Genomic DNA, 24,427 nt, shown 5'->3' on the forward strand with positions numbered 1-24,427 from the left:
TAAATCTTGTATTGCATGTGCTCTGTGGCGCTCCTTTCGAACCTCTACGCACTGCTTCCCTGAAAGATCTAACCTTGAAGACAGTGTTCTTGATGGCCATTTGCTCGGCGCTTCAGATTTCTGAATTGCAGGCCCTGTCGTGCCGTGACCCTTTTTTGCGGATTCACGATGATAGGGTGATGTTACGCACGGTTCCTTCCTTTGTTCCTAAAGTGGTTTCGGCCTTTCATGTTAATCAAACAGTGGGGCTTCCAGGGTTCCCGCAGGGTTCCAGGGGGTTGCCTCAGGACAAGGATCTTCTTCTTTTGGATGTGCATCGGGTCTTATTGCGTTATCTAAAGGTTACCAATGACTTCAGATGCTCCGATCATTTGTTCATTCTTTTCGGGGGTGCAAAGAAAGGGGACAAGGAGTCTAAAGCGACCATTTCTTGATGGATTAGACTGTTACTTCAGCATACTTGGTCTGCGGCCGCCAAGTGCCTTTGGGTCTCTGAGCTCATTCCACCAGGGATCAGATGGAAGAACTAGACAGAGATCTGGTCGAAGATATCCAAAAGGTAGGAAAGAAGGGAGAACTGTTGATTGTTGGAGATTTTACTCTGCCGGACGTAAACTGGAGAATCCCTTCTGCGGAATCTACCAAGAGTAGAGAGATAATGGATGCTCTTCAAAGGGCTTTGTTCAAACAAATGGTAATGGAACCCACAAGGGAAGGAGTTATACTTGACCTAGTGCTCACTAACAGGGATAATGTCTCTAATGTCTGGGTGGGTGCCCACCTGAGCACCAGTGATTATCAAACAGTATGATTTGATATTGGAAATAGGATACAGAGAGGTCACAGAAAGATCCGAGTTTTGAATTTCAAAAATACGAACTTTGTTGAAATGGTGATGTATCTGGAGGTAGAACTAGAAGATTGGGAAAAAATGAGAAAGGTGGAACAACAGTGGGCCAAACTAAAAGGAGCAATTACAAAGGCAACAACTCTATATGTTAGAAAAGAAATAAAAAGTAAAAAATTAAAAAAAAAAACGATCTGGTTCTCAAAGGAAATGGCTGATAAAATAAAGGCAAAAAAAAAAAAAAAATAGCATTCAAGAAATATAATGTTTAAATAAATAAAATAAAGGATCCCAAAAAGAGGAACATAGGGTGAAACTGAGGGAGACAAAGAAATCAAGAAAGCAAAATGTCAGGCAGAACAAATGATTGCCAAAGAGGTAAAGCGAGGTGATTAAAACATTTTTTAGATATATCCGAGCAATGTCCGAAGTGGTATAGTGAAATTGAAAGGTGACAAAGAACAAGGTGAGGAGAGAGATGAAGAAATGGCCGGAATATTAAACAAATACTTCAGTTCAGTGTTCACTAAAGAAGACCCTGGAGAAGGACTGTCGCTAGTTGACAAGACTGTGGATGGGGGTGGCGTAGACAAAACTCAGTTTACAGAAGAGAATGTATGGGAAGAGCTAGGAAAACTGAATGTGGACAAGGCCATGGAGCTGGATGAGGTATGTCCCAGGATACTGAGGGAGCTCAGAGATGTGGTGGTGGGTTCGCTGAAGGACCTGTTCAATAGATCCCTGGAAAAGGGAGTGGTGCCGCAAGATTGGAGAAGAGCGGTGGTGGTCCAGCTTCTCAAGAGTGGGAGCAGAGAGGAGACTGGTGGTGGGAAAATTAATGGAGACTTTACAATCCAGTGGATTGCTCGACCCGAGGCAGCATGGATTCACCAGGAGAAGTTCCTGTCAGACAAATCTGATTTTTTTTTTTTGATTGGGTGACTAGAGAATTGGATCGGGAAGAACGCTGGATATGATTTACTTGGATATTAGTAAAGTTTTTGATACGGTCCCAAATAGGAGACTTATCAACAAAATGAGAAAATTAGTCAAATGCCTCAGGGATCTGTTTTGGGACCTGTACTCTTCAATACCTTTGTGAGTGACCTGATGGAAGGGATAGAAGGTAAAGTTTTGTCTATTTGTGGATGATACTAAAATCTCTAAGAGTGGACGCGCCTGAAGGAGTAGAGAGAATGAAAAGTGATTTAAGAAAGCTTGAAGAATGGTCGAAGATTTGGCAGCTGAGATTCAATGCTAAGAAATGCAGAGTCATGCATTTGGGGTGTGGAAATCCAAAAGAGCTGTACGTGATGGGCGGTGAAAGACTAATGTGCATGGACTGGGAGGGGGACCTTGGTGTGGTAGTGTCTGATGATCTAGAGGCTGCGAAGCAATGTGACAAGGTGATAGCTAAAACAAGAATGCTGAGCTGCATGGAAAGAGGAATAACCGGTAAGAAAAAAGAGGTGATAATCCCCTTGAATGGGTCCTTGGTGAGGCCTCACCTGGAGCTCTGCATTCAGGACTGGTGCCCGAATCTCAAAAAGGATAAAGACAGGATAGAGACAGTCCAAAGAAGAACGACAAAAATGGTGAGGGGGTCAGCATAGGTAGACTTATGAGGCGAGGATGAAGGATCTGAATATGTATACCTTGGAAGAGAGGAAGTGCAGAGGAGATACGATACAGACCTTTAGATACCTGAAAGGTTTTATTGATGCACAATCGTCAAAACATTTCCGTCAGAAAGAAATAAATAGAACTAAGTGTCATGAAATTAAATTCTAGGGAGGACAACTTGGAACCGATGTCAGGAAATATTTCTTCCCCGAGAGGGTGGTGAATGCCTGGAATGCCCTTCCGAAGGTGGTGGTGAAGACGAAAACAGTGAAGGAATTCAAAGGGGCATGGGGTAAACCCTGCTCTCTGCTTCAACGGCAGTGGGAAAAGGGGAATTGGATTCATACAGCAACCAATGAGGGCCTCGACTTTTACGGTTTGGGGAACAAATAAACCAGGGGGTAACTTGCTGATGTGGCTTTTACTACCCTTAATCACTAAGCCTGATACTTTTGATGCAGCTCCATCATTGCTATCTGCTTCCACAGCAATGGTTAATGGAAATTGGATTCAAACAGTATCTAAGAGCCCTGACTTTTACGGTCTGGGAAACTGATAAGCACGGGGGTAACCTGCACAGTCCAGTAGGTACTGGTATAAGCTTGCTGGGCAGGCTGGGTGGATCATTTGGTCCTGTCATTTCTTTGTTTCTGTTATCTCATTGTGGATTGGTAACTGGTTAAATGATAGGAAACCAAAGAATAGGACTAAATGGTTAGTTTTCCCAATGAAGAAAGGTAGATAGTGGAGTTCCTCAGAAATCTGTACTAGGACTAGTGTTTTAACTAGAAAAAGGAAATTGGGTGAAGTAATAATTTGCACCTGACACACAAATTTTCAAAGTAGTTAAAACATAGCAGACTGAGGCACTGTAGAAGGATCTTGCAAGACTGGGGAACTGGGCATCTAAATACCAGATTAAATTGAATTGAACAAGTGCAAAGTGATGCTCATAGGGAAAAATAATCCTAGATAGGATGGACAGACTAGATAGGCCATATGGTCTTTTTCTGCTGTCATGTTTCTGTGTTACAGGTCCATAATTCTGGGTTCCATATTAAGAGTCACTACCGAAGAAAAGGATCTTGGAGTTATTGTGCACAGTGCATTGAAATCTTAAGCTTAATGTGTGATGATGGTCAAAAATGCAATATTGGAAATTATTCCCGAAAAGAATGGAGAATAAAACCGAGAATATAATAGTGCCTCTGTATCAATCCATGGTGCGACCTACCTTGACTAGTATGCTAGTGGAACTAGAAAAGGTACAAAGAAGAGCAATAAAAATAACTGGGATGGTATTGCCCCTTTATGAAGAAAGGATAAACAGGTTAGAGCTGTTCATCTTGGAGAAGAGATGATTAAGAGAGGAAATGATAGATCTATACAGTCATGAGTAGGGTGGAACAGGTAAATGGGAAACAGTTATTTACCCTTTCATATAGGACTAGGGACATTCCATAAAACTAGCAGGTAGCAGATTTAAAACAAATTGGCAAAATAATTTTTCACTTGAAGCACAGTTAAGCCATGGAATGTCTTGCCAGAAGATGTGGTCAAGGCCTGTAACATAGCTGGGTTTAAAAAGGTTGGGATGAGTTCCTAGAGGATAAATGTATCAGCAGTTATAAGCCAAGTGGACTTGGGGAAGCCTCCACTGATCCTTGGGAGTGAGCAACAAGGAATGGATCTTCTTTTTGGGATCTGCCAGGTATTTCCTAATGGCCTGCTTTAGCCTCTATCGGAGATAGGAAACTGAGCTCAATGAGCTTTTGGTCTGACCAGCATGGCACATTTTACGTTCTTATGTAGTCTGTTGGTAGTTTATTTTATTTATTTAACTTATTTATTGGGTTTTTTTTATACCGGTGTTTGGAAAATACCTTCACATTGGTTTACAATAGTAAAAATACATATAAAGAACAAAACAGAATAATACAATACTAAAATTCAATACAACTAAAATTATAATAAAACTCAATTTAACATAAAACTCAATTCCTAATACAGTGTTAAAACTAATAAATAGATACTACAATTAAAAGAAAATTCTAGAGCCAAAGAGAAGCATTATCCTGTTTGTTTCTGTCTATAAAAGAAAACAAAATCATTTACAATTAGCCTGTGCCGTCATTATAAATTTGGGTAAAAAGCCATGTTTTGAGCATTTTCCTGAAATCTTTAAGTTTGGTTTCCAACCTTAGTCTGTTGATAGTATCGCCAGGTCGTGTTTCCTTTTTCCATCCCCATCACGTCTTCCCTCTATTTCTGCCTTATCTCTCTCTATCTATCTATCTATCTATCTCAGACAGCCTTATCATGAGAAGCATATCCAGTCATAGAAAAAGGACCTTGGTTACTTAACCTACTGAAAAGCTTGGTTTGACAGCCATTAGAGTCCATTCCTTGCATGCACCACTCTTTCCGTGAAGGCATTTTTTTGTGATGTTGCTCCTAAATCTAATGCCCTGGAGCTTCATAGTGTGAGATCTTGTTCTAGAGCATTCTCTTCTCTGAAAAAGGTTTGCTTTTTTGTTCCAGATAATAAATCTTTTGAGGTACTTGAATGTCTCCATCATCCCCCATGTCTTTCCTCTCCCTTAGTGTATGTATTTTTAGGTTTTTTTTCAGTCTCATGGTACAGATCTTGTGCTGTTTTGATATCTTTTATCCAGCACCACCTCCACCCTGTCTAAGTACTTCTAGAGATATGGAACCTGAATTGGACATAGTATTCTAGATGAGGTCTTGATGACAACCTGTGCAATGTTGCGGGTGACGTGAATCCTTAGTGGCAAACAGGCTTACCTAGCCAAATGATGAGTCCTCAGAGGCTGGAGGTGATAGAGAAGTCCAGACAAAGTCCAATCCGGGTCATAGACAGGCAGCAAGCAGGAATCCAGGAACGAGGCAGGCAGCGGGCAAGAGAAGTCAAAGTCCAATCCGAGTCAGCACAAGATCAGGGCACAGAAACACTCCGGAGCACCAGCACAAGCAAGCCTGTAGCAGAGGCCATGCTGTGCTGGGCTCAGGAGTTTAAATACTGAAAGTTCCCGCACAAAATGCAGGGCTTCCGGGAACTGATGCGCTAAGGGGGGGGCGGGGCTTGAGCCCGACGGACGTTGAACGCTGCTGCCGGTTGCCGCCGCCTCGCAATGAAGGAGAGGAGGTCCCGAAGCTCCCCTGCCGAATGGTAACATACAGAGGATGATGGTCCAAGACCTGATTCACCAAAGCAAAAAACTGCCAACATATTAAAGAAAAGCATTTTAGTAACCTGTTACATATGATATGAAATCTATGAATGCACTGCAACCGGATTCTTAAGTTGTATTCTAGGTTAACATAACCAGTTTTTCTGCTGGTAACAGATCTGCTCTTGGTTCTTTTACAGGTCAGAGATGAGTATCGACAGGACTATGATGCTGGAAGAGGTGGTTATGGCAAAATTGTTCAGCTGTCGTGAATACAAACAGAATTGCCCTATTGTGCAGGACAGCTGTGAGTGGAATATGTGAACAAGTAACCAAGATGTTATGAAACTGGCCCCTGTCAAAACTGATTTCCTTCTATCCCTCATCAGAACAGTTGAATGAAGAGTCTATATCACACCTTCTCTTCTAAGGACCATCTATGACTGGGAGCAAGCAGAAAAATTCAGCACCAACTGTTTCACAGCCTGTGGTGTAGTGTAGTTGTATATTAGCTAAAATTCAAAGATGGCACAAGTATTTTTTCAGATACACAAGATTATAAAGCACCAGGTGCTGCTTAGCCAATGATGTCATCATCCTGAGTGTTATTTCAGTGCTGCTGCCTTTAGTGGCATGGCAGCTAAATTCTTAGCCTGGGAGGGTGCTTACCTTTGTTAGAATGACAAGGAAGGAAGTACATGAAATTTCCAATGCCTTTCAGTCTGTCACTATTGAAAATGACTTCTGCTTACATTGGGCTAAGCTCATTTTTAATAGGGTAAATTTCAGATTAATGGTTGGCCTTCACTCCAGATTTGACCATAACGCTTCATGAGGAAAATTTTGTGCTTTTGCCAGGAAGGACAGACTGAATCGCTGCATACGCGCTTGTCGACTGCATGTTGAAAAGTGCTAAAATTTTTTTACATATTAAATGATGGCAGATAAAGATCAAAATGGTCCATCCAGCCTACCCGGCAAGGTGTTCAGGCTTGTATCTGCTGCTTCATGTGAGTTCCCCCCCCCCCCCCCCCCATACAGAAAAGTTACCACAGATTACCCTGGTGCTACAAACCATCTATGAATGTAAAATTCGTAACTGCTTTATAATACAGTGCTGTATTAGATACACACAGAGTGAGAGATTTTCAACAAGACTTAGAGCTGGCCCTGGAGAAAGCATTGCAGCACAGAATCTACAGAACTGTGTGGGCTGTATTCAGAAGTGTATTCTTTAATTTGAACAAGTTGTGGAGCATAACTAAAACATTTTCGAAGCTGATGTGATACACTATAAGATCCTGTACCTGGAGGTAGTGACTGGAAGATCATTTCCTTCATCGTGATTTGCATCAGCTGTCACAAAATAGTCATGTAGTTTTAATTAATACCTTTATTTCTTTGTGTGTGAGATGGCATTGTGCTAGAAAGTCTTTAGCAGAAGTGGAATTCAGAGTTTTGTTTAGCAGAATTTAACCCTACTAATTAATTTTATATTTTACTGTATGTAATTTTATTTTTTTGTATCAACCAAAGTTGTATGCAGCGTTCCCAGTAGTGTTTAGGCAGGATAACAAATGTAGAAGGTGCATACTTTTGACTTTGATTTATATCAGTGCAGATGAGTTCATGTAATTTATTTTAAGGGACTAGACATTATGTTTTGGTATGAATGGTACTGAAATGACTTGTCTCTGAAACTGTATTCTTGAATCTAATTCTGTACCTTTTTAAATAAAGCTGTCAGTGGGGATAAACAGTGTCTAGTTACTCCAAGACAGGACAAGTTGCACTAATGTTGCAAAAAACGGTTGAATTAATTAAAATGTCTTATGTTCCACCTATGCTAGGTGGATTACAAAATAACAAACATCAGCGTTTTTCTGCAGATTTTAACCTTCACAATTGCTCCTTTTGTTATACTTGTATAATACATTCATTTTATCATAGTAACCCTTTTTAAACACTACTGCAGTAGTTTTATTTTCCCTCCAGTTAATTCAAATTTGACTGCGATATGATCAAAATGTTGACTTTGTATTTTAATATTACCCTTTCTTTACATACGTCTTGGAGGCACTATACCATTTCCTAACTCAACGGGGTTTATAACTTTAATATGAAATGCCAATGCTATTTTTAAATGATTCAAAAAATCACAAACTACATGTCTAAAAAATCTGTAATCTGGGGACATAACCAATCTCCAATACCAAAAGAAAAAACAAGTCACCTAATTTTTATATTTCACAGCAGTATTTTTTCTTTTTATATATTTTTTCTATTTCCTTGTGGGACCTTCAAGAGTACAGTTTGTAATATTTGCAAACTGCATTCCCTGTAAGTCCAACTTTACCTTGTGAAACTGGAAAATTGGGCATTGAAATGGCAGATGAAATTTAATGTGGATAAGTGCAAGGTGATGCATATAGGGAAAAATAACCCATGCTATAGTTACACAATGTTAGGTTCCATATTAGGTGCTAGCACCCAAGAAGATCTAGGCGTTGTAGTGGATAACACATTGAAATTGTCGGTTCAGTGTGCTGCGGCAGTCAAAAAAGCAAACAATGTTGGGAATTATTAGAAAGGGAATGGTGAATAAAACGGAAAATGTCATAATGCCTCTGTATCGCTCCATGGTGAGACCACACCTTGAATACTGTGTACAATTCTGGTCGCCGCATCTAAAAAAAGATATAATTGCGATGGAGAAGGTACAGAGAAGGGCTACCAAAATGATAAAAGGAATGGAACAGCTCCCCTATGAGGAAAGACTAGAGGTTAGAACAGAGGAGGGGGGGGGAGGGATATGATAGAGGTGTTTAAAATCATGAGAGGTCTAGAACGGGTAGATGTTAATCGGTTATTTACTCTTTCAGATAATAGAAGGACTAGGGGCACTCCATGAAGTTAGCATGGGGCACATTTAAAACTAATCGGAGAAAGTTCTTTTTCACTCAACGCACAATTAAACTCTGGAATTTGTTGCCAGAGGATGTAGTTAGTGCAGTTAGTATAGCTGTGTTTAAAAAAGGATTGGATAAGTTCTTGGAGGAGAAGTCCATTACCTGCTATTAATTGAGTTGACTTAGAAAATAACCACTACTATTACTAGCAACGGTAACATGGAATAGACTTAGGGGTAGATTTTCAAAGGGTTAAGTGTGTAACCCCTGAAAACCTACCCCAAACCCCCCTGCGCACGCCAGCAGCCTATCTTGCATAGGCTGCTGGCGTGCGCAAAGCCCCAGGACGCGCGCAAGTCCCAGAGCTTTACTGGGGGGGGGGGGGGGCCTGTCGGGGCCGGTGCGCCATCGGGGCGTGTCACGTCATCAGGGGTGTTCCGGGGGCATGGCCGCAGCCTCCAGACCAGCCCCCGGACTGGACCATGGCGCGCCGGCGGCCGGCAGGCTGCGTGGCTCGGCACGTGCAGGCTGCCTATTTTGGGCAGCCTTGTGCGCGCTGACCCCGGATTTTAACGGCTACACGCATATCTATTGAAATCCAGCGTACTTTTGTTTGCACTTGGTGTGCGAACAAAAGTATGCGCGCGCATACTTTTATAAAATCTGCCCCTTAGTTTTTTGGGACCTTGCCAGGTTCTTATGGCCTGGATTGGCCTCTGTTGGAAACAGGATGCTGGGCTTGATGGACCCTTGGTCTGACCCAGTATGGCATTTTCTTATTGTTTCATTTAACTTCTCTCTTCATATTAAAACTATGGCTATAAGTAGTGGTGGTTGACGCCATGTTTCATTAAAGTTTTATGAAGAGGTTCTGAAAATGAAAGCTGTTATTTGGGAGTGGAGCTGTGGACTGAAGGTATGAGAGAATGTATCATGATATAGAGAAGCCCCCTGATGCAGATGGGACATTGTCAGGGCAATGATTAAAATGTTAAGTGTGGATTCTTTTGCTCTCCATGATAAAATAAGACGCTTCCAAGACAGCTCCTGATGGGGATCTTTATTATGGGTAAGTGATTCGGAGATCCGGTAAAAAGTTTTAATATGAAGAGAGAAGTTAAATGAACAAATAATAAAGTAAAGTTGGACTTACAGGGTACGCAGTTTGCGAATATTACAAACTACTCTTGAAGGTCTCACAAAGAAATAGAAAAATATATAAAAAGGAAAAATAATACTGCTGTGAAATATACAACTGGGTGATGGTTTTGCTTTTTTTTGTATTGGAGATTTTTCAATGTTTTACAAAACCATCTCCTGATGTAGTGAATACAAATCTTACATAACAAAAGCAGTTTTGGCACCAAAAAGCATGACTTACGTAGTCTCCCAGATCTGCCCATAGTAGCAGTCTGCTTCCAGGCTGTGCTTCCGCACCTGGACTCCCTTTGCTGCTGTTTCCTGCAGCTGCCATTGTGCTCAATTGTTCTCAAAATGCTTTACCCAATACATAAGGACTAAGTGAGAAAAATGACCAATTTATAAAGCCATCTCTTTATTTCTTAAAAATATTTTGCTAAATTTTAAACATTTCACTTTGAATGACTTTTAACATTACATATTCAGAGCCTGTGGTCAAATACTGATCGAGCAGTTCCTTCAAGTTTTATTTGCAAAAGTCCATCCCTTCTCCAACCAAACAAGCAGCTAAAATGCAATCTTGGCCCCATTTCTAGAATAGTTACTCCTACATATTAAAACCTGACATTGTATGGTCTTTTGTTACTGAATACCCTTTTTCTTTTTTTATTGATATGCATGACTTTTATTTGAAATCTGTTTTATTGTGTTTGTTCAAAACAGTACAGGTCAAGTTAAATTACTTGCAAGGAAGGAAAGGAATGAGACATTATTCTGGTGTCTCATGAGACAAATTAGACAAGAGACTTCACATTATAATGTAAATAATGTAATCCTTACTGTCCAGCTCTCTTATTCTTTTCTCTCCTCCCACTTTAAGACCCTTGTTGTAATGTAACTTTTGATTTCCTGGCACTTGTTTATGTTCCATTTTTTGTTCTCACCCCTTGTTGCATGTAAACCGGCATGATGTGGTTTCTAATCATGAATGCCGGTATAGAAAAACGCAAAATAAATAAAATAAATAAATTATAGAGGGCTGTATACGGGGCACAGAGCAAGGACAAACATGTCTGGATCACAAGTGTGGCAGCTGAGAGTCTGACTGCCCATCGTAAAACATGATGATCTAATTTTTAGGAGACTTTAACTAACAATAAGAATATATAAGGATGAACATTGATTAAAGCAGGGGTTCCGACATTTTAAGAGATGTGCCACATGAGACATTTCAAATCCCTGAGAGGGCCAGGGTGGAGAGAAGTGGTATACCTGGATTTTCCTTTTTAGAGCAGTTCGGGAGGGGGGGGGGGAAGATGTCCCCCCCTTTGAAATGCTGAAGGGAGAGAGGGTCAGGGTTCCCAGAGCTGTGGCAGATTCTGTCAGTAATAGTGTTTCTAAGAAATTAAAAACCCTACCTCCATCCCAGCATGCCCCCCTAGGGGACTGGGTGAATGGTAGGAGTACATGGTTTGTGTGGCATACTATTCCACTCACATCCTATACAACCTGGCTCCCTCTTGCCCTTCCCTTTCATTTCCTCACCATCTTGACTCTCCATCCCCCTCTTCTGCTGGAGGATATCATGCCAGTACTTCAGCAGTCACTGCACTGCTAGGCACATTTTCCTCTGCCAACAGAGTGTAGGATGAGTGCTGCTACTTCAGTCATTGGTTGTTGGGTGGCTCTCCTTCCTCTTCTGTTGGCGGGTGGGAAAGAAAACACCTACATTGGTTGCACTCCTGGACAGGTCTCATTCCTCTTTTGCCAGCTGGGGGGAGGGCACACCACCACCACCACTACAGAATTGATCACACTATAAGCCCATAGGTCAAAATGAGCCAATTCAGATGCAGGGAGGGAAACTTGACAGGCCAGAGCTTTGTGGCCCTTGGCTGAACATAGCTCATGGGTTGTAGGTTGCAAGGCCTCTGCTTTTTGCATCCTCATTGATTAAGAACAGAATAATTCTTTGGAGTATAAGTAGTGGGGTTGCCCTGTTAATGCACTTGCATGCATATTCAAATTCTGACCTGAAGACAGTTTTAGTTCTCAAAAGCTAGTCACAATATATATTAAATTAGTCCAAAGAAAAGATAGTACCTGCTTTATATTTGTTGTTTTTGTTAACCTTTATTTCTTTGTATTCTTGAATTGCAAGGACATTTCTGGTTCATGTTTAGGGATCAGCGCTGCTTCATTGTAAAATCATTTTCATAACTATTTCCACATTTGCCTTATGAAAGAAGTCCACAAATTACTACTATTTCTATTTACCATTTCTAAAGCACTACTCGACATATACAGCTGTACAGATATACATAAGAGAAAGTCCCTGCTCCTTAGAGCTTACAATCTAGTCAAGACAAACATACAAGAATCTGTGTTGATTGTAGGGAAGTATTTAGGATTTTAAAGCAGCCTCAAAAAGGTGAATTTTTAAACTGGATTTGAATATGGCCAGAACAGTCATTAGACAGGAAGTCTATGCAAGCTATGTGGAAAGCATGGAGTCAGGCATTGGAGGAGGCAGAAAAGGGCACAGATAAGAGAAACTTGCTGGATAAATGAAGTTGATGAGAAAAGGTGTAGGGTGAGAGAAGAGAAGATATATAATGAGCTGAGGAGCTGCAGAGCAAAGTTTGAACTGTATACAGAAGCAGACAGCAAGCTACTGTAGCAACTTGAAAGTGGAATTGCATGGTCAGTCATAACAAGGTTTAAGATAGAGAAGTCAAGCAGCTGAATTTTGAATAGCTCAAGTAGTACTAAAGCCTGCAAAACATTTTAGGTTTCTTGGCTAAACATCTTAAGTATTCAAATTCTGCTGTGTCACTATCCATCCTCAAAAGTAATGTGACTGGAACAGCACACTTAATTCCTGCAGCAATAAAGCTGACAAATATATTGAGATAGTATAATGAAAAAAGTATTGCCTACAACGTGGCTGTTGACGTTAGAGCATGGACTAAACACACACCTCATTTCTGTAGCCATTCAGAACAGAAAACGGATCATGCCTGAAACTGTAGAAGAGAACATTGCCTGTGTTTTATGAATTCTACAGATTTGGCCACTTTAGAAAAATTAAGTGTAGAAGAATTAGCAAGACATCTAAGAGAAATAAGTGTCCTGCTGGTATACCATATGCAAGTGTCATAATTTCATAAACCTAGGAATGTGAAAAAAAAAAAAAGGGAAGTCCTCTGCCGTGGTCAACAAATTGCTGTTCACTGAATACAGCAAAGAAGACATCACTATCACTAATGCAAACGGCTTAAAAATCCTTTATTTTAAGAAAACAAAACAAGGATGCAGGTGTTTACTGAAGACTGGGAAGCCCGACTGCCTATCAATCACAGCTACACATCTTTGTGTAAAACATGAACCAATTTCATAGGTAGCAACCAGTCACAGGAGGGTAAGAGCACTATCTAATCTTACACTAGGATTCTCCTTTACATTTTCATCAATAGATTCAGAAAGCCCACCCAAATTCCACTGTAAGTTTATAGGTAAACCCAGCTTTGTAGGAAAGCACAAATTTTAACTTGTGATGCTGCCTCAGCAAAAAAAAAAAAAACAGTGGGGGACTAGTACAGGCTGCTAATTTCTCGCAGTTCTGGACAATCTTTATACATAGTTCTTCACTTTTGTTCTGATCCAAGAACGGAGAAAGTGTTAAATTAACTATACAAGTTAAAAGGGGTGTGTGTGCATGGGGCAGTGTGTAAAAGAGATGGGGTGGAAGTGAGATGGAAACAAAACAGTAATGGAATTCAAAAAGGTATGGCATAAGCACGGAGGATTCCTAGTGTTACATTTAGAACTTGGGTGGACATTAGAACTTAAGGACAAGATGGGGAGCATGATAAATGGAACTTTCTGGTCAAGGCCTTGACCTAACTTTGAACTGAATGGGCCTAAGTAACTCACAATCAACTCTCTCTGCACCAACAACTTGTATAACTCACCAGAAGGAAGCCAGATAACTGCCACTAGCAAACAACTGTCATACCAGGGGATATCCAAAGACACTGTTATGCAACCATGGCTCCAGTGTCATATAAAAATCAATGAATGTGAAGCTAGACCAAGAGTCAAAAGTTCCAGCTGACCAGTACCTCTTCATACCACTATTCATCTGAGCAGGTAAGAGATATCCTTTTCTGTGAGTAATAGTTAATAGTGCACATTTATATGGGTCAGGTTACAGCACCATTTCCAATAGTGTAAGCTGTAACTGTATGAGCTATAATAAATCAATAGTCACATAATTCTCCAAGTCCTTGTTGGCATATACAGCATGCACCTATTCCATCTGGTGTAACAGATGGTAGCAGAGCATGGTTGGTGCTACACCAAGCAGGGACACACAAGTTAGCACCAAGTAGAATACTGGTAGAAAAGCATGCCGGCCCTTAATTTTCTTCTACGGCCAGAATCACATGGTTGCATATAGAGCAGTCAGGATTTTGATCCTAGTCTTTACAAGGGAACAAGATAGTCATTTCACTTTTAATTCTATGGTAATCATGGGCTCTTTTAGAGTGACTGGGACTATCTAGCAGAAGTCAGTATTCAATTAGACTGCTGCATACATTTTATCTGAAAATTGCATAGTTGAGCCATTCTCAAAACTCATTGGCTAGGGGTACATCAGCACTATGACAGTAAAATGAAGGTAGCATCACTCATGAAATTATAAAATGCAAATTATCAACATTAGTTGATTATAAAAAGAAGTATACAAATGAGCTTTTATTTTAAAAAATGATTTAATGGAACTAGCTCTTTACCTCTTTGTTTCTATTATTTTCTTTTCTTAGCATGCCTTCTTGAATGCAAGTTATTATAGACTATTACTCAATGGAAGTACAAATATGAGGGGGGGAGGGGTCTGGGGTGTTGCACCATGAGGGAAGGAGAAGCTGGATGGGCCTGATATTTATTTGCAGTTATATTCTATAAGAGTAGAAAAACAGAGGTCAAAGATAGGAAAATTAGTCCTTACCTGCTAATTTTCGTTCCTGTAATACCACAGATCAGTCCAGACTCCTGGGTTTTGCCTCTCCTCCAGCAGATGGAGACTGGGAAAGTTTTACTGACACTGCCACATAACCTGGTGCGCCACCTGCAGACGGTCAGTATTGACCTGTAGCCAAGCTAAGATGGGAAATACCAAAACTCAACTTAACCTACACTCTCCATCCTCCGCCAAATGAGCAGGAGGAGAAAAACACCGATTCTGAACAAGCCTTATAACCAAATAAAACAGCATGTATAGCCAGAAATCCAATTGAAAATACTTCAGAATATATGCCAACAGCACAAAACGAGCGGAATCTCCAAACCCAGGCGGGACCCTGGACTGATCTGTGGTACTACAGGAACGAAAATTAGCAGGTAAGAACCAATTTTCCTTTCCCTGATCGTACCCAAATCAGTCCAGACTCCTAGGATGTACCAAAGCTTCCCTAAATTGGGTGGGACTGTGAGAGTCCCGCTCAAAGTGCACTCTCTCCAAAACTGCTAGCCTCTGGTGCCTGGACATCCAGGCGATAATGCCTGGAGAAAGTGTGCAAAGATTTCCAAGTAGCCACCCTACAAATCTCTTGCGGCAACTCTGACATTCAGCCCAGGATGCCGCTTGCGATTGTGTCAAGTGAGCTCTCAGACCCTGAGGCACCGAACGGTCCATAAAAACGTACACCGAAACTATGGCCTCTTTCAGCCATCGTGCTGTGGTCACTTTTGAAGCTTTTTGTCCCTTTTTCGCACCACTCCAAAGAACGAAAAGATGATTGGAAACTCTGAAACTTAGTGACTTCCAGATACCGTAATAGTGCTCGCCTCACATCCAGACACCTTAACTCCTTATTCAATGCAACCGTCCTATCCAAATTCAGGAAGGCCAGTAACTCCACTGTCTGATTCAAGTGAAAATAGGAAACAACTTTTGGAAGGAAAGAAGGTACTGTATGCAGAGACACACCAGAATCTGAAAACCTGAGGAAAGGTTCTCTACATGACAGGGCCTGTAGCTCAGAAATCCACCTAGCCGAACAAATTGCCACCAGAAAAATGGCTTTTAAAGTAAGATCCTTCACAGCTGCCCTGCGCAGCGGTTCAAACAGTGCCCCACACAAAGCTTTAAGAACCAAGTTTAGGCACCATGGAGGACAAGCTTTCTGCATCGGGGGATGTAAATGTTTGACCCCTCGTAAAAAAAGTACCACATCCGGAAGCACAGCTAGACACACCATGCCTCTTGCCCCTAAGGCACTCCAAGGCAGCCCCCTGGACTCTTAATGAGTTGAAAGCCAAACCCTTTGCCAACCCTTGCTGCAAAAAGGACAAAATGTGGGCCACCGAAGCCCGAAAAGGATCTACACTTTGCTCCCTGCACCAAATCTCAACCACCTTCCATACCCGCATGTAAGCTAGGGAGGTGGACTTCTTTCTTGCTTGTAACAGAGTGGTAACATCATCCTCCGGATAACCTTTCTCTCTTAGGCGCCTCCTCTCAAATGCCAAGCTGTGAGAGAGAAGAGAGTCGCCTGATCAAAAAATATAGGATCCTGGTTGGAAGATGAGCCAGATGGAGTGGGCCGTCCACTTTGAGATTGACTAGATCCATGAACCACGGCCGGCAAGGCCATTCTGGTGCTACCAAAATCACCTGCCCAGGATGAAGCTCTATCCTTTGCAAAACTTTGCCCACCAGCGGTCATGGCAGAAACACATACAGGAGAATTCCTTGTGGCCATGGGAGGAGCAAGGCATCGACCTCTTCTGTCCTATGGTCTCTCCTTCGGCTGAAGAATCTTGAAGCCTTGGCACTGTTGCACATTGCAATGAGGTCCATGCATGGTACTCCCCACCTGCAACGAATTAGGAGCATGACCTCCTCTGACAACTCCCACTCCCCAGGATCCAACTGTTGGCAATTGAGGAAATCTGCCTGGATATTGTCTGGCCCTGCTATGTGGGAAGCTGCCAGCATCTCCAGATGGAGCTCTGCCCAGTGGACTGTGCGCCTCCTGCGCCACCTCCAAACTCTTGGTACCAACCTGCTGGTTGATGTAAGCCACCATCATTGCATTGTCTGATAATACTCTCACTGACTTGCCCTGAACAAGAGGAAAGGCGGCCTGTAATGCCAGATGCACTGCTCTCTTCTCCAGATGGTTGATGGACCAAGACGTCTCCACCGGAGACCAGAGTCCCTGCACCACTTGCGCCTGACACACAGTCCCCCAACCAGGAGAGGCTGGCGTTGGTTATGACCACTATTCAATTCAGAACCTCCAAGGGTATCCCATGGTTCAAATTGTCCCAACACTGCCACTAATCCAGACTCGCCCTGATGCACTCCATAAGAGGCAGCGGTATATGAAATTGCTCCCAGACAGGATTCCACCTGGAGAGCAAGGCTAACTGAAGAGGCTGCATATGGAATTGGCCCAAGGGACCACTTCCATATGCACTCTAGGAGTCGGATTGTTTAGCAATCTGTCCCTGGATCTTGATAATCTGCTCCTCGGTGAGAGAAACTTTCCCAAGTCTGGTGTCGAAGCATGCTCCCAGGAACTCGAGATGGCACCAGCAGGCTCTTGGGAAAATTTACAACCCAGCCAAGGGACTGTAAGTGCTGCAAAACTACTGCCACTGACCGATGACAGAGGTCCTTCGACTTCGCTCAAATCAACCAGTTATCCAAATACGGGTGGACCAGGACACCCTCCTGCTGAAGAGCTGCAGCTACCACCACCATCACCTTTGTAAAGGTCCTTGGTGCTGTTGCCAAACCGAATGGCAGGGCACAAAACTGAAAATGATTCTGAGGATCATAAACCTGAGAAACCTTTGATGGTCCGGATGAACAAGAATGTGGAGATAGAACTCGGTCAAATCTAGAGAAGCCAAAAATTCCCTCTTGTGCACTGCAGCAATTACCAACCTCAGTGTTTTCATCTGTAAATGGTGTACCTTGAGCACCAGATTCACCTTCTTTAAATCTAGAATCGGATGAAAGGTGCTGTCCTTCTTTTGAACCACAAAAAAAAAAAAAATGGAATATCTTCCTAAACCTCTTTCCTTGACCGTCACTGGCACTATGGCCCCAACAGACATAGGCGATTGACGGTTTCCTGAACCACTTGCTTTTTCTGTTCATAAGTGCAAGGGGACTTCATGAACAAATCATTTAGTGGCCGAGCAAATTCTAAAGTGTAACTGTGTTCTATCCCACTTAGGACCCATTGGCTGACGTGATCTTGGCCCACTCCTCAAGAAAAGATGTTAACCAACTTCTGATGCATAGAACCGAGGAGTTGGCCAGCCCCGCTTCACTGGGAGGACTTGGCTCCAGGGGTTCCTTGACTGGAACCATTTCTGACTGATCTCCGGCCTCAAAAGGATTGGGTCCAAGACTGCTGCCTTCTGGTTCCTTGTCTCTGACCTTCACCCAAAGGACAAGACTGATGGGAATGCTGGCTCGACCGGAAATGAGATCATGTTGAAGAGAAGCTTCTGCTGAGACTCGGCTTGACCTCTGGCAGCTTGTGTCCTTTAGTCTCTCCGAGAAGCTTCACCAAATGCTCCAAATCCTCTCCAAAAAGCAACTTCCCCTTAAAGGGAAGCGATCCCAGCTGAGACTTAGAGCAAACATCCGCAGACCAGTTCCTTAACCACAGAAGCTTTCTGGTGGAAACTGCAGGCATCATTGAAAGAGAGGGAGTGCGTATAAGATCATACAAGGCATCTGCCCCGTAGGCCATAATGGCCTCTAGCCGTTTGGCCTGCTGCGTGTCCTCCAGAGATAACTTGTCGGACTGAAATTGCTGCACCCAGCGCAATCCGGCCTGGAGCATAAAACTGCTACACACAGCAGCGCGAATGCCCAATGCTGACACCTCAGAGACCTTCTTGAGATGCACTTCTAACTTCCTATCCTGTATATCCTTAAGTGTGGCTGAACCGGCTACCGGAATCTTGGTCTTCTTCATCACGGCCGACACTGAAGCATCCACCTTCGGCATCCGCAAAAGATCCAATGTGTCTTCAGGCAAAAGATACAACTTCTCCATGGCTCTACCAACCTTCAAGCCTGTATCTGGAGTCTCCCACTCCCGAAGCACTAAGTCCTTCACCAACTTGTGGAAAGAAAACATTTTGGTCGGCCCCCTCAGACTCCACATGACTGGATCCACTCCCTCGTGGTCCAAATCCACTTGGGGCTCTTTAATAGCTAGTTCAGTAAGAACACACGGTATTAAGGGCCACAATTCCTCCCAGTGAAAAAGGTAGACCACATTTGGATCATCCCCCTCCACCAAAGGAACTTGCCTCATCTGGGTCTGAAAGAGGATCTACCCGACGGATCAGCCACTGGAGAGTCCTTGGCTTCCGAGCACTCTGAGCTATCTCCAGCCTTCTCCTGGGGCAACTGATGAGCCAGAACTCTCCTAACTCTGGTTGCTCCACCAGGAGGAAACTATCGGAGCCTCTTGTCCACTGCTGGCTCCTGCAGGTCCAGCCGCCCTTTTTGCCAAAAAAAGCCTTGGGCATTATAAAAACAAAATCTGGGGAAAAATCCCCTGCTTCCTCAGGATCCTGTTCCAGGATGTCCTCTGCTCCTCTTCACCCAACAGAGAATCCCAGGGCCTGCAGGGGCCTTTGATCAGCTGGCGACAGTGGTGGGGGCAGGGCAGCAACCCTGCAAGCCCTGTCAGATGTGGCTGAGAAGGAGGACAAAATGGCTGCTGTTCCCGCCAAAACCGGGATGGCACCGTCAGGCTGCTCTGATCCTCCCACAGTAAACATGAAGGATCGCAGCCACCTTGCGGGCCCCCAGCACGCTCCTCGAGCTGCCTTCTCCTCCGGAGATGCAGCAGGAGCAAATGCCGACATGAGAGAGGTGCGCGCGAGTGTCCCCACATGTTGCCCACTCTACGCCACGAGGAATCGCAGTAGAAAAGTCTTGGGGACCGGTAAACAATCCCTGCGGAACTCCGAAAAGGAGAGGTACCCGACCAACAAACAGTTTTTGTTTTTTTGTTTAAAACGTTATACTTGCTGTTTCAGGCTCCAGCTGTCCACCTGAAGAAGGGGGGAGAGGGAAATGGTCCCACCAGATATCTCCCCCTCAGCGCATAAAGGCACCGGGCAGACTCAAGGATTTCCAACCCCTCTCATACATGAGCTCCTCCACCTGAAAGGATGGCCCCACAAGGAACTACTGACCTTCTGAGAGGAATAAGAAACAAATCACCTCTAATCTCTTTTCTTTCTTTTTTTTTTTTATTCCCTTCAGATTGCAGGATTTGCATCACCTTCCATCTGCTGGAGACAGGTTATGTTACTGTGAAACTTTCTCTGTCTCCATCTGCTGGAAGGGAAGAAAAACCCAGGAGTCTGGACTGACCTGGGTATGTACAGGGAATGCAGTTTTGCAAATAACTCATCTTTCACTCCTTCAAGAACAGAAGTGATAAGCATGAAAAAAGTTGGTAAAAAGAAGCATGAGCAAATCATAGGTGATACTGCAGGCCACGGGGAAGCCAGGTTGGAACTAGCATTGACTAGGTTAGGTTCAGCAAGGCTGTAGAGAACATAGAAGGCCAAATGTTCAGGCAACAATCCTTCTAGTTTTGGTAGTTTAAATGATTACAAGGCTTGGCTGTAAGACATGATTAGCAGATTGAGGGGAAATAGATTCATACTAAATTCAACTTCTAGTCCAGCATGGCATTTATATGAAAATTATTTCTTACCTGCTAATTTTCGTTCCTGTAGTACCATGGATCATTCCAGACGGTGGGTTATGTCCCCCGTCCAGCAGATGGAGTCAGAACGAAAAACTCTCAGGGGAGCGCCTTATAGCCACGCCTCCCCTGCTTCAGCTTTCAGTAAATAGAATATCCAAGCCAAATAAAGACTTGTAAACTAGAGGGATCAAGTTCTTCAAGAACTGTCGACCCAACAGGGGCCCAAACAACAAATTTAGTAACTAACAAAATGCAAAATTGTGCCAAAAAAAAAAACTTGTAAACAGAACTGCGAGGAAGAAAAACAGGCCCGCAGTATAAGAAGTACAGATAAAGAGAGAATTAGAGACAGGATTAGCAGGGATGTCCCACATAGAAAAAACCCCCCAAAACAAGGGAGGGTGTCTGGAATGATCCATGGTACTACAGGAACGAAAATTAGCAGGTAAGAAATAATTTTCATTTCCCTGTACGTACCAGGATCATTCCAGACGGTGGGATGTACCAAAGCTTTCCCATCATGAGTGGGCTACGGACAGCCCTGCCCGGATAACCCTGTCTCCCAGTTGTCCTTCCGAGGACGTCTGAACGTCTAGACGATAATGTCTAGTGAAGGTGTGAATAGACTTCCAAGTGGCAGCCCTACAGATTTCTTGAGTGGATACAAAAGAACTTTCCGCCCAAGAGGTTGCCTGAGCACGAAGAGAGTGCGCCTTGACTACTAGTGGCGGAGACTTACCTGATCCCGGATATGCCGCTACAATAACTCCCTTCAGCCAACGAGCAATGGATTGCTTGGAGGCCATGCATCCTTTGCGGGGACCCGACCATAGGATAAAAAGATGGTCAGAAAGACGAAACTCATTCGTGACATCCAGATAGTGCATTAGAGAACGTCGCACATCTAACTTATGTAAATCACCCGACTCTGAAGAGGAGAAGGATGGAAGTTCAACCGTCTGGTTGAGGTGAAAGCCTGAAACTACCTTGGGTAGAAAAGAAGGCACCGTACGCAAAGAAGCTCCAGAAGAAGTGAATCAAAGATATGGCTCCCGACATGAGAGCGCTTGCAACTCCGAGATCCGTCGTGCAGAAGTAATAGCAACTAGAAAAATAGTCTTGAAAGTGATATCCTTGATGGAAGCAGAACGCAAAGGTTCAAAAGGCGAAACACAGAGAGCCTTAAGCACCAAGTTCAAATTCCAAGACGGACAAGGAGGACGTATTGGAGGTTTAATATGCTTCACTCCCTTGAGGAATCGTAGAATATCTGGATGAGTAGACAGAAGGGTATCATCTATCCCCTGGCGCAAAGCCCCCAGAGCCGCTACCTGAACTCGGAGGGAATTATATGCCAAACCCAAATCCAGACCAGCTTGTAGAAAAGAGAGAATCTGACCCACCGATGCCTGTGGAGCCTGAATATCTTGGGAAACACACCACTCCTCAAAAACCTTCCAAACTCGAACATAAGTGATCGAAGTGGACGGCTTACGCGCCCGAAGCAGGGTGGATATAACTGGTTCCGGATAACCACGACGTCTCATCTTACGCCTTTCAAAAGCCAAGCCGCAAGACAGAAGCGATCTGCCGCTGGCAAAAATATTGGCCCTTGACGCAGAAGTCGGGGGAGATGACCTAGTCGGAGAGGGTCGTCTACTGCTAGATGGAGAAGATCCGCGAACCACAGCCGACGGGGCCACTCTGGTGCCACGAGAATCACCAGACCCTGATGATCCTCTATTCTTCGAATGACTTTGCCCACTAGTGGCCACGGTGGAAACACATACAGAAGACACTGACGTGGCCATGGAAGAACTAGGGCGTCGACTCCTTCCGCTCCATGCTCTCTTCTTCGACTGAAAAAGCGAACGGCTTTGGCATTTCTGGCCGTCGCCATTAGATCTAGACGGGGAGTTCCCCAACGTCTGATTATCAGAGACATCGCTTCTTCTGAGAGTTCCCATTCTCCGGGATCCAGACGCTGTCGGCTGAGGAAGTCTGCTTGTATATTGTCGACGCCCGCTATGTGAGAGGCTGCCAGTCGGAGAAGATGAAGTTCCGCCCATTGCATCAACCTGTCGATTTCCAATGAAACCAGTCTGCTCCTTGTGCCTCCTTGACGATTGATATACGCGACTGTGGTGGCGTTGTCCGATAGAACTCTTACCGCTCTGTGGTGCAACAGGTGTAGAAATCCTTGTAGGGCGAGTCTCACAGCTCTGGCCTCCAGTTGGTTTATTGGCCAAGTTGATTGGTGTGTTGACCAACGCCCCTGAATCGAGCTGTCTTGACAGACCGCTCCCCAGCCGGACAGACTGGCGTCCGTGGTCACTATCACCCAGTTTGGTGATTCCAAGGACACTCCTTGAGCTAAGTGCTGTGGATTTAGCCACCAATCGAGGCTTAGTCTTGCATATTCTGGAACTGGTAGAATAACCTGATAATCCTGAGAGATCGGTTTCCATCGAGATAGCAAGGCTCGCTGAAGAGGTCGTAGGTGAGCAAAAGCCCAGGGCACCAAATCGATGGTGGAGGCCATGGTTCCCAGAACCTGTAGATAGTCCCTCGCCGTGGTGACCTCGAGAGACAAAACCTGAGGATCTGCTCGCGTAGAGCCTGTGCTCTCTCCTGAGTAAGGAACACCATTGCCGCATTCGTGTCGAAATGTGCTCCTAAGAAATCCAGAGTCTGTGAAGGACATAGTCTGCTCTTTGAGTAATTGACAATCCAACCCAGTGAGTGGAGAAATTGAAGGACCCTGTTTACTGCTTGAATCCCTTGACTTCTGGATTTTGCTCGAATGAGCCAATCGTCCAGGTAAGGATGTACTAATATCCCTTCCCTTCTGAGAGCCGCCGCCACCACTACCATAATCTTTGTAAAGACACGAGGGGCCGTGGCCAACCCAAAAGGTAGAGCCCGGAATTGAAAATGTTGTTCCAGAATCTTGAAGCGAAGGAATCGTTGGTGGTCTCGAAGGATCGGAATATGTAGGTATGCCTCCGTAAGATCCAAGGAGGCTAAAAACTCCCCTGGGTGTACCGCAGCTAGTACAGAACGGAGGGTTTCCATGCGGAACCGAGGGACCCTGAGGGAGTTGTTTAAGGTTTTGAGATCCAGAATGGGCCGGAAGGTCCCTTCCTTTTTGGGTACCACAAAGTAAATGGAATAATGGCCCCGACCCAGTTCGGAGATTGGAACAGGAACTATCGCCCCCAAGGTAAGAAGACGAACCAGTGTTTGCCGAACAGCATGGCGTTTGAGTAAGGACCCGCATGGAGAGAATAGGAACCTGTCTGGAGGAGGACGGACAAAATCCAACGCGTAACCGTGTTTTAAGATATTTAGTACCCACTGGTCTGAGGTTATGTGGACCCATGCTTCGTAAAAAAGCATAAGCCGTCCCCCCAAATGGGGAACTGGCTCGTGGGTCCACCTGGCATCATTGAGATGATTTCTGAGCGGTACTCGTTCCATGTCCGTCCTTACCAGAACGCCGGCCTCGAAAGGACCGGTTCCAAGTATGGGAACGAGCAGAAGGAGGTCGAGGTGGCTGTTGTTTCATGGGCCGAGATTTGCGCTGACTTCGAAACCTATTTCTGCCAGTGTTGAAGGATCTATAAGAGCGGGGTCGATCCTCTGGTAGCTTATGAACTGCATTTTCGTTAAGCGACTTAATAATCTGATCCAGATCTTCCCCAAAAAGGAATCTACCTTTAAAGGGAAGAGATCCTAGGCGGGTTTTGGAAGAGGCATCAGCTGCCCAATTCCTTAACCAGAGGAGACGGCGTGCTGATACCGCAGCTACCATGGCACGAGCCTGTACTCTGATAAGATCGTAAAAGGCATCTGCTCCGTAAGCCACCACGGCCTCTAATCTGTCTGCTAGCTGAGCCTCGCCGTCCGGCAAAGACTGAGAGGTAAGAAGCTGTTGGATCC

The 24,427-nt window shown here is 44.0% G+C and overlaps 1 protein-coding gene across 1 annotated transcript in view; it reads left to right on the forward strand.

Moving 5' to 3' along the window:
* NCBP2 (nuclear cap binding protein subunit 2) overlaps positions 1–7,421 on the forward strand; it is a 31,464-nt gene extending 24,043 nt beyond the window's left edge. Inside the window, exon 4 of the mRNA XM_029615318.1 lies at positions 5,865–7,421. Coding sequence (XP_029471178.1) covers positions 5,865–5,936 — 72 coding nt within the window. The 3' untranslated portion in view covers positions 5,937–7,421. The remainder of the gene's footprint in view (positions 1–5,864) is intronic.
* The last annotated feature ends 17,006 nt before the right edge of the window (positions 7,422–24,427 follow it).

Source organism: Rhinatrema bivittatum, chromosome 9 (assembly GCF_901001135.1).
Source record: "Rhinatrema bivittatum chromosome 9, aRhiBiv1.1, whole genome shotgun sequence".
NCBI lineage: Eukaryota > Metazoa > Chordata > Amphibia > Gymnophiona > Rhinatrematidae > Rhinatrema > Rhinatrema bivittatum.